At 47.3% G+C, this 14,926-nt stretch overlaps 1 protein-coding gene across 4 annotated transcripts in view; it reads left to right on the top strand.

Annotated features, from left to right (window-relative positions):
* Positions 1 to 14,895, top strand: part of FAM149A (family with sequence similarity 149 member A) — a 72,685-nt gene extending 57,790 nt beyond the window's left edge. For 3 of the 4 annotated variants that reach the window (XM_017862644.1, XM_017862642.1, XM_017862645.1), the window contains 6 exons: positions 4,689 to 4,792; positions 5,271 to 5,480; positions 7,276 to 7,396; positions 8,901 to 9,029; positions 9,114 to 9,195; positions 14,147 to 14,895. In XM_017862644.1, coding sequence (XP_017718133.1) covers positions 4,689 to 4,792; positions 5,271 to 5,480; positions 7,276 to 7,396; positions 8,901 to 9,029; positions 9,114 to 9,195; positions 14,147 to 14,220 — 720 coding nt within the window. In that variant the 3' untranslated portion in view covers positions 14,221 to 14,895. The remainder of the gene's footprint in view (positions 1 to 4,688; positions 4,793 to 5,270; positions 5,481 to 7,275; positions 7,397 to 8,900; positions 9,030 to 9,113; positions 9,196 to 14,146) is intronic. The other variant, XM_017862643.1, reaches the window with a different exon arrangement.
* Positions 14,896 to 14,926: the final 31 nt, after the last annotated feature.

Raw genomic sequence — 14,926 nt, 5'->3', positions numbered from 1 at the left:
CCACTCACACACCACACAGACACACCCTACACCACCACACACTCACACACACACTAGACACACCACACACACCACACCACTCACACACGCACACTAGACACACTACACACACCATGCCACTCACACACACACTACACCACTCACACACTAGACACACACCACTCACACACACACACTAGACACACCACACACACACCACACCACTCACACACTACACACCACACACCACATACACACACACCACTCACACATAGACACACCACACACACCACACCACACACACCACACCCACACACTAGACACCACACACACACCACACCACTCACACACTAGACACACCACACACACCACGCCACTCACACACACACCACACACCACATACACCACACCACTCACACACACACTAGACACACCACATACACACACCACACCACTCACACACACACTAGACACACCACACACACCACGCCACTCACACACCACACACCACACACACACACCCTACACCACTCACACACTAGACACACCACACACACACACCCTACACCACTCACACACTAGACACACCACACACCACATACACACACCACACCACTCACACACACGCACACTAGACACGCCACACACACCATGCCACTCACACACACTACACCACTCACACACTAGACACACCACACACCACACACACACACCACACCACTCACACACACATAGACACACCACACACACCACACACACACACCACTCACACACTACACACCACACCACTCACACACTACACACCACACACCACATACACACACACCACTCACACATAGACACACCACACCCACACCACACCCACACACTAGACACCACACACACACCACACCACTCACACACTAGACACACCACACACACCACGCCACTCACACATACACCACACCACTCACACACTAGACACACCACACACACACACCACACCACTCACACACACCACACCACTCACGCACAGACACACCACACACCCCCCACACACACCACACCATGCACAACACACACTAGACACACCACACACACCACTCATACACACTGCATACATCCCCCCCACACACCCCAAACACACCACACACCATACACCACACACACACCAGACACATACCACATACACACCACACACACACCCCCCACACCACTCACACACACACTAGACACACCACACATACACATCACACACACACACCCTAGACACACCACACACACACACCACACCACTCACACACACACTAGACACACCACACACACACACCACACCACACACACACAAGACACACCACACACACCACACACACACTAGACACACCACACACACACAGACACACCACACCCACACACACACCACACCACTCACACACACACTAGACACACCACACACACCACACCACTCACACACACACTAGACACACCACACATACCACACACACACACACCACACCACACACAAGACACACCACACACACCACACCCACACAGACACACCACACCCACACACACACCACACCACTCACACACACACTAGACACACCACACACACCACACCACTCACACACACACTAGACACACCACACATACCACACACACACACACCACACCACACACAAGACACACCACACACACCACACCCACACAGACACACCACACCCACACACACACCACACCACTCACACACACACTAGACACACCACACACACCACACCACTCACACACACACTAGACACACCACACATACCACACACACACACACCACACCACACACAAGACACACCACACACACCACACCCACATAGACACACCACACCCACACACACACCACACCACTCACATACACTAGACACACCACACACCACACATACACTAGACACACCACACACACCACTCATACACACTGCATACATCCCTCCCACATACCCCACACAAACACACTACACACCGTACACCACACACACACCAAACACATACTACATACACACCCCACACACCACTCACATACACACACTAGACACACCAGATACCACACACACACTGCACACATCCCCCCACACACCCCACACAAACACACCACACTACACACCAAACACACCACATACATACTACACACAACCATGCACACACACACCACACACACCACTCATACACACTGTACACATTCCACCACACACCCCCCACACAAACACACCACACACCATACACCACACACACCACACACCAAACACCACATACACACACTACACACATACACCACACACACCACTCACACTACACACACCCCACACACACACACCACACACCCCACACAAACACACCACAAACCATACACCACACACACACCACACACTATACAAACACATACCAAATACACACACCACACACACCATGCACACCCCACAGGTGCACACATAACACATACACACTATACACACACCACACACATACACCACATGCATACACAGCCCACAACACACCGCACATGTTCACCCCCCCACACACACCACACACACACCCCCCACACACCCACACACCCCACACATACACACACACCTTCACACACAACACACATTCTCCCACACACCACACACACACCACACCACACACACACATGCACACCTCCCCACATGGGAGGCAGTCTAGCTGACAGAGTGAAGCTTGCATATATAGACTACTAGTTCTGAGCTTGACGTCTTTATTTAATACTCCATGATTTTAAATCAGTCCCTGTTTCTCAAAACCTCAATTTCCTGATTTATGAGGTAGGAAGCTGTGAGAATTAAAGGAGAGAAAACATTTTGTATAGTGTGTGGTGTAGAGTGGGCGTTCAATAAGTGTTACCTCTTATTATAATCAGATGCTAATTATATATTAATAGTATATATAATCTTTCGTAATTAGATTTTTGTGTAATTTTAAAATTAGATGTAATATTTTGTAATTAGATTATGTATATTTTATAATTAGATGTGTTTTGGATCCTAAGTGCTCTGGGGGTCAGAGGAAAAATATACTTTTCACAGAGTAGGGTAAGATATGAACCAAACCCTGAATGATAGGTGTGATTTGTTAAGATGAGAAAGGAAGGGAGGCTCTTCAAAGCAAAAGCAAAACTGTGCACCTGGCACAGGAGCACCTAAACCATCGATCTTTGTGAGACTGAAAGGACACAGGCCTGAACAGAATCCGTGCTTCAGGGGGCAGTGGGGAGAGCAGAGCGCCCCAGAGGCTTGCTTCACTCTCTAGTGTGAGGGCTTTACAAGAAGTCTTCTGTGCCTTTTCTGTTCTAAAGAAACTTGTGGAATTGCTACCTGCTTATTGTATTTTTTTGGTCCCTTTAAACTGCTCTGACAAATTCAATACAGTATTTCCCACTTTTAAAAACATAGGCAGCATGAATATCACAAAAAGAGCAGTGGATGAACCTTTTAATATTAGGCAAAATAAACAGACCTGGAAAATACAGAAATTCTAGAAGCTGAGGCGTTTTAAAATAGCTGTTTTGTTTTATAATTACTCTGTTTGGATAAGTGTTAAAAAAATAAATGGACAGCAAAGTTAACAGTAAAATAGAGCCTGTTTTGAAATACTCAAGATGTTCTAGTGGTAATTATGAAAGCTCTTAAGTTACTCCTCTGCATATGACTGTGGTTGCCACATCTGTTCATGAACTAGAACAGAATTCCAGTCCCAGAAATCCTGTTCTCCTGAATCTAAATATTATTCTTTAAAAAAAATTTTAATTTTACTGTAAGTTCTGGGATACATGTACAGAATATGCAGGTTTGTTACACGGGTATACATGTGCCATGGTGGTTTGCTGCACCTGTCAACCTGTCATCTAGGTAAATAGATTTTAAATCCTAGTTGGTCATGTTGTAGGACTGAAGAGGGAGTTGAGAATTACTTAGCCCTTAGCTCACACTTTCTGTCATCTCATTTAATTCTCACAATAGCTCTGTGAAGTACGTATGATTTTTCCCCAATGTAAAGATGAGGCCATTAAAGCTCTAAGAACAAAGTAAGCTTTCAAGAATTACAAATCAGGAAGCAGTGAGAGCTGGGATTCAGACGGAAGCTTTCGAGGGCCCAGGCCATCTCACTGCTTCTGGGAAGAGAACCCAGGCAAGTATGGAGGGGAGGGGAGGAGAGGAGAGGTCCGGGCAAGCAGGCTAGCGAGGAGCCGTGATGCCCGGCCTGTGCTGCTCCTGGTTCTCTCTCTGCCTTCCTCACCCTGGAGTTACCAGAGGCTGATACACATTGAGCACACCAGGGCTCCTTGCCCTCCAACCTCTGGGATCTCAGAGCATGGGGGAGACTGAAGCACGGCTCTGCTTCCCTGCAGCCTCCCTGCCGCCTCCCTGCGAGGTCACCCTGGGCTGGTGGCGTTTCTACCCCGTGCAGCTACCCTCTCCGGGTGCAGGAACCTCTCCCTCACATCTGGCCACTTTTGGCCAGGTGTGCTGAATGTCCCTACTATCGGGGAATTAACCAGTTCGTTGTTAATGTCTCAGCCCACATCTTTATAAAATATCTCCCCTTTATTAGTTTTTCCTCCAGTTAGCTGGTGAGTGTGCTGTGTGTTTCCTGCTGATTTCGGACAAGCATCAGTCATTGGAACGGCACTGGGCATTTGTAATTTTTTTTTTTTTTACTGTTCTCAGATTCATCGCTTCTCCAACAGTTTTTGTAGTGACATGAATGGCGTCATGACAATTCAAGCAAAACCGCTTCAGCGGAGACCTACCTATTTTGCCGACAGAACGCAGTATGTATCAGAATCAGTAGTAGTTACCCAGCCTCTTCCCTGGGCTGCAAACACTGGAGCACTGAAGATTGCAGGGGGCATGAGATCACGAAGGTCCCACTGAATCCCAGGCTTCGGATGTGCCTGAGCACGTTTGGAAACGCAGAAACAGACCCTTCAGTACCAACCACACGACAGTTACTACCGTGTATTTGGTTGGGAGAGATGGGGAAGGGGAATGTAGTCCTGAAATTCTGAATCTTGTGGGCTTGACTGTTTGATTACTAACAGTGAAAACCTTAGCTCTCTTCCTGTGGATGATTCTTCTTTGAAACAGAAATGGAAATGATGGGTCTCTTCATTCATTCAAACAGTGCTTAGGAGTGTGTTCTAGGTGCCAGACTGTTCTAGACAGTCAGTGCTCAGCTAAGCACAGACAGGTGCGTTCCCTGTTATCCCAGCACTTGCAGCTGAGTAGCTCACAGGATTTCCTTCCCAGGAATGAGAAGGAGGACAAAGCCTCGGGTGGAGGAGCAGGTGCTCTCTCCTCCGCACGGCACAGACTGGGACGGGCCTCAGACACTCATGGATTACCACCTTCTGCAAAGCAAACACCGGTGCCCTGGAGGCTGCCTTCTCTTGCTTCAGATTCACAGAGACTAAAAACCCCCAACATCTATAGTGACGAAGTTCTTCGGGCAACAAAACTGTGAGTCTCGTTTCTCTCATAGTAAACTAAAGGCCATGCAGGACCTAGACGCTTGTCAGTTAGGGTTCATGGATCATCCCGGAGAAATCATCCTCTATCCAGTTTTACACAGATGCTTTTCTAATGAGTTCATTGAGTATTTAACGTTCTGCTTGCTCCAGTGGTCTGCTTAGCTGCATACTAGCACACAAGGTCAGGCAGTGTCCCTGTCACACAGGCGAAATGAGCCTCTGATGGTGGGGTGACCTTGGGTGGAGTTCAGTGGTCTCACCTGTGCAATGAGTAATTAGCTAATGCCTTTCAATTACATAATTAATACTTTTTAAGGGGAGGTTTAAATAGAATAATGTATATAAAATGCTATAAAAATAAAAGGACTGTGTCCCTATCGGATTATCTTTAAGGATGGGTTTCTCTCTATGTGGGAGTTTCAGGAACGCTTTCCATCTCAGGGATGCACATCCCATCATGGCCTCATTAGAAAGGTGTTTGTCTCTTGCCCTCCAGCCAACTTACTAGTGTCGGCCAATACTTAAATTGATAATAACAGCTGATGTTTATTGATCGCTTTCTTTGTTATCAGCACCAGGTAAATGAATTATATTTATGATCTTATTTATTCCCCACCATAAACCTTTCTATGGCTGAGACTCATACTACCCCAAATCTGAGACGAGGAAACAGGCTAAGCTTGCCAAAGGTCATCCCCGCCAGGAAGAGGGCCACCCGGACACACCCACCAGTGCTCTCAGGCTTTAGAGACCACCCACTGGACCCCCGGCCTGCAGGGGAGCGGTTATCAGGAGCTGGGCTCAGGAGTGGGCGGCTGCCAACACTCACCTGGCACCCGGACTTTTTCCAGATGCAGTCGGAAACCTCCTTTCAGCTTTTTAATTGGTGCCTGTTTCTTTCACAGTTTGGGACTGATGTTTCCAGCTGTGTTGCGTCTGCTGTGCTGATTCCTTCGAGATCCCTCTCCCTCCTCCGCCTCGCTTCCCCCCATGCCAGTCAGCAGCAGACGGTGCCAGTCAGCAGCACACAGTGCCAGTCAGCAGCACATGGCAGGCTTTCTCCTCCTGCCCCAGCCTACCTGGGCCCCCCGTTACACCTTCTCCTCCTTCATCAAATAGAAACTTTCATCAAATAGAAACCCTTTATGTTTCCTACTGAGATACATTCAGATGCCTCCAATTGTGCAAATCCCTCTGTGTTCTGACCCCTCCCTCCCTGTGAGCGGGTGATTTTTCAGCTTTCTTTTTATTATTGCCACCCTGAGGAGCCCTTTTAGACCATTCTTCCCAATTGCTTTCCCTACACGTGGAATTGTAGTCCCACAGACAGCCTGTTTTTCTGTGTGCATAGCTGTGCTCTACACATACGAGGGAAGCCGTGGCTTCAGGGGGCCAGTGCCCTCCCCCTTTGGTGATGCTACCTCACCTGTGTCCCCGGCTTCTCACCTGCCTGAATTCTCACCTGCCAGAATTCTCACCTGCCAGAATTCTCACCTGCCAGAATTCTCACCTGCCAGCCTCACTTTCCCTCTGGCCCCACACACACCAGCTCTGCGTCTTCTCCCCTCCATCCTCTGTCTTCCACCTGTATCGAGATAACATTTTCCCCCAGTTTTCAGAGTGCTATAAGTTTCCTGGGGAGCATCAGGATAATACCACAAATAGCAGAAATGAAAGACCTCCGGTGTGCCCATCACACAGAAGTCACAGCTCTTGGCAGATTTCCTGTCACTTGCCAGTTACCCATGTACCTGGGTGCTCAGTGACATGATGCTGTGTTGCAGGCCGACTGGCATGGAGCACATGGTTTCGCCGCTGGTTCAGACATCACGGAGCAGGTTCCCCCCGATAGGCGTGGAGACCAGGGAGCAGAATATGGCAGTTCCTGGATGCCGCCTTGCGTCTGTAAGACAGATTTCATTGTATTTCAGTGGACCATTTAGGTTCTGTATTGGAAAACAAACAAAAACAACTTTGGCACTTCCAAGTGAAACTAGTAACATAAGATCGGAGTGGCTGTATTCAAATGCCTTCATTATCTGTTTCCAGAAAGTAAATGAATGGCTTGTGAGAATTTACAGGGAGCGAGAGGCTTAATTCACTGTTTTGTGAAATAAAAGCATGTCTTGAACTAAATCAGAAATTCCAGGTGTCAAGGAAATCTCTGACAGGATAGTGGAGCAAGGAAGACAGCATGAGATTTGGTCAGGAGACAGGCAGGTCCGCACGGATCCTGCCACAGAAACTCTCTTCTATGACTTGGTACAAGTCACTTTAATCTCCCTGAGCCTTAGTGTTCTCTATACAAGGGAATTAATGATTCTTACCTCTAAAGAATTGTTGGAAGGACCAAATGAACTCAGAGGTGTTAAATAATTCCTGATGTGAAATTATGAGCTCAGTCAATGATGACCCTGGTCATTTTTATCAGGTCTCATTTTTACAGCTAACCTCTGCCATGTCTATTGCAGTGGAAGGCGATACCTTCTGCAGTGAAGCTCCCCTCAGCCAGGCAGTCGCACAGGTCTGGGGAGTGTGCTGCTGTCCGTATGCAGAGCCAGGCAGCCCCCAGGTTTACAGCCACCCCTCCCTCCACTCTCACACAAGTAACTTGTCTCTATTCATTTTATACAACACAGAAGGACCCCAGTTGTAGGAATATAAAGACATAGTGAGAGAAAAACCCTCCCTGGGGTGAGGTTTCCTCCTGTATGCCCTGTGCCACCTTGAGCCCAGCACTGGAACCCATTCCCAGAAGGCAAGAGTTGCAAAGTGTTCATGTTTAACCTTAGAATAACATAATTTTACAAAAGGTGGCTGGACGCAGTGGCTCACGCCTGTAATCCCAGCACTTTGGGAAGCCAAGGTGGGTGAATCACGAGAGCAAGAGTTCGAGACCAGCCTGGCCAACATAGTGAAACCTCATCTCTACTAAAAATACAAAAAAATTACCCAGACGTGGTGGCGCATGCCTGTAATCCCAGCTACTCAGGAGGCTGAGGTAGGAGGATCGCTTGACCCCAGGAAGCAGAGGTTGTAGTGAGCCGAGATCACGCCATTGCACTCCAGCCTGGGTGACAGAGCGAGACTCCGTCTCAGGAAAAAAAAAAAAAAAGGCAAACATCACATTAAAAAGCCTGCTGCTTTACAAATGCAGAATTACATTTCTATTAAGGTTTTATATCTCTCTTTCCCTATTATGACACTATCATTTTATCAGGTTTAATAGTGCAGTTACATAATCAAAATATATTTCATCAGGTATTTATCCTTAGGAGACCTGATCCTTAGTAATGTCTAACTAAAAGTTTCCAAATAAATGAGTGAATGATTGAGCATGTAAAGATCTTCTTTTATGTTTTTAAGGATTGCATTTATTTTAAACAAGAACATATTATCCTTCATTTAGTACAGAGGAAGGCATCCACAAAACCGTGTGTCGAGTGCTGTGCCTGACGGTATAGAACGATCACGTCTTCGAGAAAGAACCGCTACCCTGGAACAGCTGTCAAGGCCCAGCACAACCCATACGTTCCGGGTGGGTTCTCTGTTTACTGTAATTTTAATTTTGAAAAACATTTGAAAAAAATGAAATTTGTCCCTGATTTTATTTTTCTTCCAGCAGTCAGATACGCCTCGAAAAATTTCACTGACACAAATGGAATTTGCTGCTCACACATGGACAGGTCAAAGTATTTTGACAGGTCAGCCTTTCTCCATATATAAATAAAGTGATGTAATATGTGAGATTTCAGGTTTCGGAAAGTGAAATGGAAGATTATCTACCTTGATAAGCCTATTCCGCTCGTGTAGGAGGGAATAGCAAGTGTCTGTGGCCTGTGGCCTGCCCTCGGAAACCTCGGTCACAGAGCGCACCTGCACAGACACGCATGCCCTCACCTGCTGTCAGGTCAAGAAGGGGGAAATGTCCAGAAGCTCTCCATGAACTAGGGGCCTCACTCTAGAAAGAATGCTGTCTTGGGAGAAGTCAGTCCCTTGTTTGCTATAGAGTTTTCATGCTCTGTTTCTAAGTGGAACTCTAATCTTAGATTCTCTTTGAAAATCTGATGATAAAAATGCCTGAGAAAATTAACACAGATTTGCTAATTACTTTATAACATAAGGTTTTACAGAGAAATACGAATTCTCAGCCTGGTGTGTTGTTCGCAGGATATTCTAGTTTGAATACGGGCTGGTGATGGTTCCACTTCCAGAACAGTCACCCACGCTTTTTCAAGGTGGTAGCATGGCCTCATCATGAGGTGTGCTGCTTTAGAGTCTGACATTGGATTTCCACCCTTGCTCTGCCACCAGCTGTGCAACCCTAGGAATGTCCCAACCTCTCTGGCCCTCGGCTTCCTCTTTTATAAGAAGCTGGGTAGATAAAATAATTATTGGAAATCTGTGAAAAGGACCTAGCTAGATACCGGGCATATATTGCTCAAAAATTATGAAGTATGAACCATTTGTATTATAAATGATCTGAAATTTCAGGGATAATTTATTGTTTTACAGAGAATTTTAAACATATAATCCTAAAAATAAATTTCGTACTTTGGGAGGCCGAGACGGGCGGATCACGAGGTCAGGAGATCGAGACCATCCCAGCTAACACAGTGAAACCCCATCTGTACTAAAAATACAAAAAACTAGCCAGGCGAGGTGGTGGCGCCTGTGGTCCCAGCTACTCGGGAGGCTGAGAGGTAATGGCGGGGGAACGCCGGTTGCAGGGCGGAGCTTGCAGTGAGCTGAGATCCGGCCCTGCACTCCAGCCTTGGCGGCTTCACAGAGCCGAGCTCCGTCTCAATAATAAATGAATAATAATACATAATAATAATAATAAATAAAATAAATTTTGTAAAAAGTAAGCATTGTGTAATACAGATCTATCTGTTCTCATCAGCCCTTCTGTCGCCCTGTAGTATAGTGATGTCATGGATTCCTCAGCTCTTTAAAATTTTGCTCCTGTGCTAATAGCTCTGGGCTGCTGTGCTTTTTGTTGCTTTTCTGGACATTGTATGTTCCTTAGCAGCGTTAGCCGTCATTCTCATGGCAACAGCTCCTTCTCTAAGAAGCAGCCACGCTACATGGTTAGGTGTTGCTTTTGTTTTTCTGAAGACGAAGCCTCGCTGTGATGTCCAGGCTGGAGGGCAATGGTGCAATCTCAGCTCACCGCAACCTCCACCTCGTGGGTTCAAGCGATTCTTCTGCCACAGCCCTCCCTGAGTAGCTGAGATTACAGGCACATGCCACGATGCCTGGCTAATGTTTGTATTTTTAGTAAAGATGAGGTTTCACCATATTGGCCAGGCTGGTCTCAAACTCCTGACCTCAGGTGATCCACCCATCTCGGCCTCCCAAAGTGCTGGGATTACAGGCATGAGCTACTGCGCCCGGCCCAGGTGTTGCTTTTAACACAATTGTAGATGCTTGGGGGAAAGTAGGTGCCCGAGTTAGCTTATCAGTCATGGATGGGGTATCAAGCACTCACTCTGTGCCAAGGTCTGTGCCGAAGGCTGGGATTCAAACAGCAGGGGTGTTTCTGTCTGTGCCTCAGGGAGCATTGAGCCTGGCAGGCAAGCTGGAAAAGGCTGTGAGGGGGTGAGCAGGAGCACCTGACTCCCCTGTCAGGTGGCTGGAGGGTGCCGAGGCTTCCTGGAGGAGATGACCATCGCAAGAGAGAGCGGGAGTGAGGACTGACGGACGATTCTGTGGATGGCCAGCGGCGGCTGGTGCTGAGAGAGGGAACTGGAGGGGTTCTGATGAGTTCACTTTTGGGGCTGCTGACTGTAGCACCCCAAGCAGAGACGTCCAGTAGGTAGTTTGGGCACACAGTGGAGGTCTGGAGTGGGAATTGGGTTCTGAATTTGTTTTAAATCTTCACTGTTGATCATTGACCAAATGCCAGGTCAGTGTATTCTCTTATCAGTAACTTTTTGCTTTGAAATACGCTATTCATTTCTTCTACAATTATAAAAATAATACATTATCAAAATAGACAACTTACAAAACACAGAAATCCACCAAGGAAAACACAGCCAAGGCCCCTGATCTCACCACGTAGGGAGAACGTGGCTCAAAGGTGTGAGCTGTGATGACGGTACGATGAGGCGCGTGCCCCATGCAGATGTCCCCAGGCCCCAGGTGAGGCTGCAGGTGAGGCGCGCGCGGCCTTACACACAGATTAGAGCTTGGGAGCAGAAAGGCCTAAGTCTTGTCCCTCAAAAACGAAAAGCTGTGTCTGTCCTCCTAAGCACTCTGTCAACGTCAGCCCACCACGCTGCTCACACGGGGAGTCGCCTCTCTGGCCACCAGCTTAGGCAGCACACCACGATCTGCCAGGACATTTGGGAATGAATTAAAAACCAGAGTGGATTCATGGTGGCACCTTTGGAGTATCACTCACTGCTTTTTGGAAGAGGAGGTGGGGGTAGAGCCTGTATGGAGGGACTCTGGGGGCACCCACGGGAGGTACATTAACACTGCAGTCACATATGGCCGCTTAACTCATGCAGGACCCAGAGAACGGGCTACACCAGTCATCTGCACCTCACTGCCTCTTAACTACTGACCCAAGACAAAAGAGCTATTAGAAGGGAGAACACAGCCAACCAAATGCACAGCTCCAAGAGGTTTTGCATCTATAATGACAAGCTAACATTTAGTTCTTTGGTTCAAAATATTTCCCCTCCTTAACCATTTTTTAAGGCTGCAAAGCTCATCCCCATTTGGGGAGTGCTAAGGGTATGTCCAGGCCCCCTCAGGATCAGGCTGGCTTTTCTTCCTTTCCACCAGGTGCACAGGCAAACTGGCCACAGGGGACTCTCTGGAGCTCCATGCGGCTCAGCACGGTCTGTGCAGCCTGGAAGGGAGGGCCGAGATGCCCAGGGCTGTAGGTGCCGGCCTGTGCATTCCGGAGGAGGCCATGCCTGGTGGTGGTGAGAGACACAGGCCTTGGCACGCAAGTCCTAGCTCTGCTGCTGGGTGCTGTGAGACCAGGCATTCCCTGCGGGTCTCAGCTTCTGTATCTGTAAAATGGGAGTAGCACCTCACTCAAGGACTCCTGAAGAGATTAAATAAAACATGGAGCAGGTAACACGGTGCCTGGTGCATAACAAGCCTCAACATATCCAAGGACTCATCCTGATCGCCCATGAGCCTATTGAAGGTCAACCCTGTCTCATTTAAAAAACAAAACAAGACTGTGCATCCAAGTCCAGGTAGGGTGACCCTGTCCAGGGCCAGCCCCCACCTAGAACCAGCCAGGCTTGTGCTGCTGGAGAGGACTGGCCAAGCCAACGCCCTCGGGACCAGCAGTGAGCAGCCTCCGAGCCTGCAGAGCGGGCAGGGCCCCTAACAGGCAGGCTGTGTGCAGAGACCCCTGGGGCACCAAGGGGCAGAAAACCTCCTGGGGAAGGAGGCCCTTTCACCTGCCCAAGTGGAACCTTCCCCACTGAACACCGGATCTCCCAGCACTGTCTGGCCTTCAGTCACATTTTAAACACTGGACAGAGGGACAGAGGGACGGAGGGACGGAGGGACAGAGGGACAGAAGGACCTTTGTTCCTTGATGTTTTGTCTTTGTTCATCCGTCGGTCGTCCTCCAAATCAAAGTCCAGAAGCTTCTGCACTAATTTCGAGGTCAGGCTGAATCTTGAGTCATGAACAAAACTGTTTCAATTTTCCTCTAACTCTGTCTAAGTCTTCGTGGAGCTTATCATAAGCAGGATCCTTATAAGAGAATTTCTGAATCATTTCGATCAGTGATTCTACGAACGACATCTTTCTGCGGTCCTTCTCGGTAGCACAGCTGTGCGGGAGACATTCCCACACAAAAGCCAGGCCTTGGTAGCACCTGATCTCAGGCCAGATGTTGGTTCCATGCAGCGTGTGGTGCTGCCTTCCTTCAGTCACGCCCACGCTCCTGTCTTCCTTCTCCTTCAGTCACACCCACACTCCTGCCTTCCTCCCAGCCTTTCTGGCATCCAACACGGCCTGGCTCCCAGGGTCAGGGCCAGATGCACTGCTTCAGAGGAGGCGGTCTTATCAGAAACTCTGAGACAGCTATTATTGATGGTCAAAGGTCATTTCTATATCTGCAAAAGTGATCGAGGGTCCATAAGAGGGATCTTCCTGTCTTTCTGAGGGTTTATTTTCTTTTTCTCTGACAAGCAGGCACATAACCTCCTTGCTAGCTTTGCATCCAGGTCAAAAAGCACTGGGAACTACTAACTTATCAACTTTTATTATTTCTGTGATAGAAAAAAAAAAAGGAGCCAAAGGGGTATCCCAGGTAGTGGGAAGGATCCCTTAAAGTACCTGGCGTTGCACCTGCCCCTGGGAAGCAGTAGAGCTGCCAGGAAGTAGAGCTCCCTCAGCCTCCTGGGCCAGGACTCGCCTCCGCATAGAAGCTTCTCGCAAATCCACCAGCTTGGGAGGACGCACGGCCTGCACCTCGACTTGGTTTTGGGGGAGCGCCCTTCCTTTTCTCAGGACCCTAATTGGCAGTTTTTGCATATGACTATTTCCTAATTTATACAAAAGTGTATTCATAAAATATTTTTAAGTATTTGCATGGAATGTACAAAACAGCCGTTCTGAATAGTTGCCTTTGTAACATTTTAATGAGAATTAACTCTTGCTTGCTGTTTCCAGGTTCACAGTATGTGCCTAAATCTTTCCAGAGGACAACTTTGACTTTAAAGAAGAGATTCCAAATGACATCTTGAAACCACCTCGCTGGAACCATTGGTGCACTCATGGTCTCAGCACACCACTTATCGCTTGAAAACTGGAGGAACAAGTATTCTATTTATCTGTGTGTCTGACAGTGTGAGATGCTAGACTGAGAAAAATGCAAACAAATAAATCACTTAATTTTGAACACTTTACATTTTAAAGAGAGTAAAAGTCAAATCCACCAAGCTGCCTTGCTGAAAGCATCTCCAAGGTTCTGTAGGCTTTGCTCAGAAGACCCTGATGTATGTTTACAATCCGTCATTTTATCAATGATACACAAACATAATTAGCATGTGTTTGTACTCACATACTAATTACATATAAGAATATATTATCTAGGAACATGCCATTTATAACTTTGTACTCTGACGTATTTTCTAGTCTCATTAGTAATTCCGTCAAAATCCTAGACACTAGTAGATATTAGTATTTGAGACAATATGTCAGTCTGAATAAGACTCAGATTGTTCTAGTCATGCTGACTTTCTCATACATTTTTAAAAAGTGCTTCAGCCATGAACCTTTTTGAGAAATGTCAGTGGTGAAATCTCCCAAGCTAATTTTCTTTTTCTAGTTTCCATCTTCAAATTCAGACAGTTCACGTGAAGTACCCCACATTTATTGATCTTAGGGTTGAATGTAAATATAAACATAATTAAAAGCTATGGCCGATGATGTCATCTTTTTTTTTTTTTT

The sequence above is a fragment of the Rhinopithecus bieti genome, unplaced genomic scaffold (genome assembly GCF_001698545.2).
Source record: "Rhinopithecus bieti isolate Rb0 unplaced genomic scaffold, ASM169854v2 scaffold_56174, whole genome shotgun sequence".
NCBI classification, from domain to species: domain Eukaryota; kingdom Metazoa; phylum Chordata; class Mammalia; order Primates; family Cercopithecidae; genus Rhinopithecus; species Rhinopithecus bieti.
Note: the sequence above shows the minus strand (reverse complement) of the source record. Positions and strands in the feature narration are given on the sequence as shown.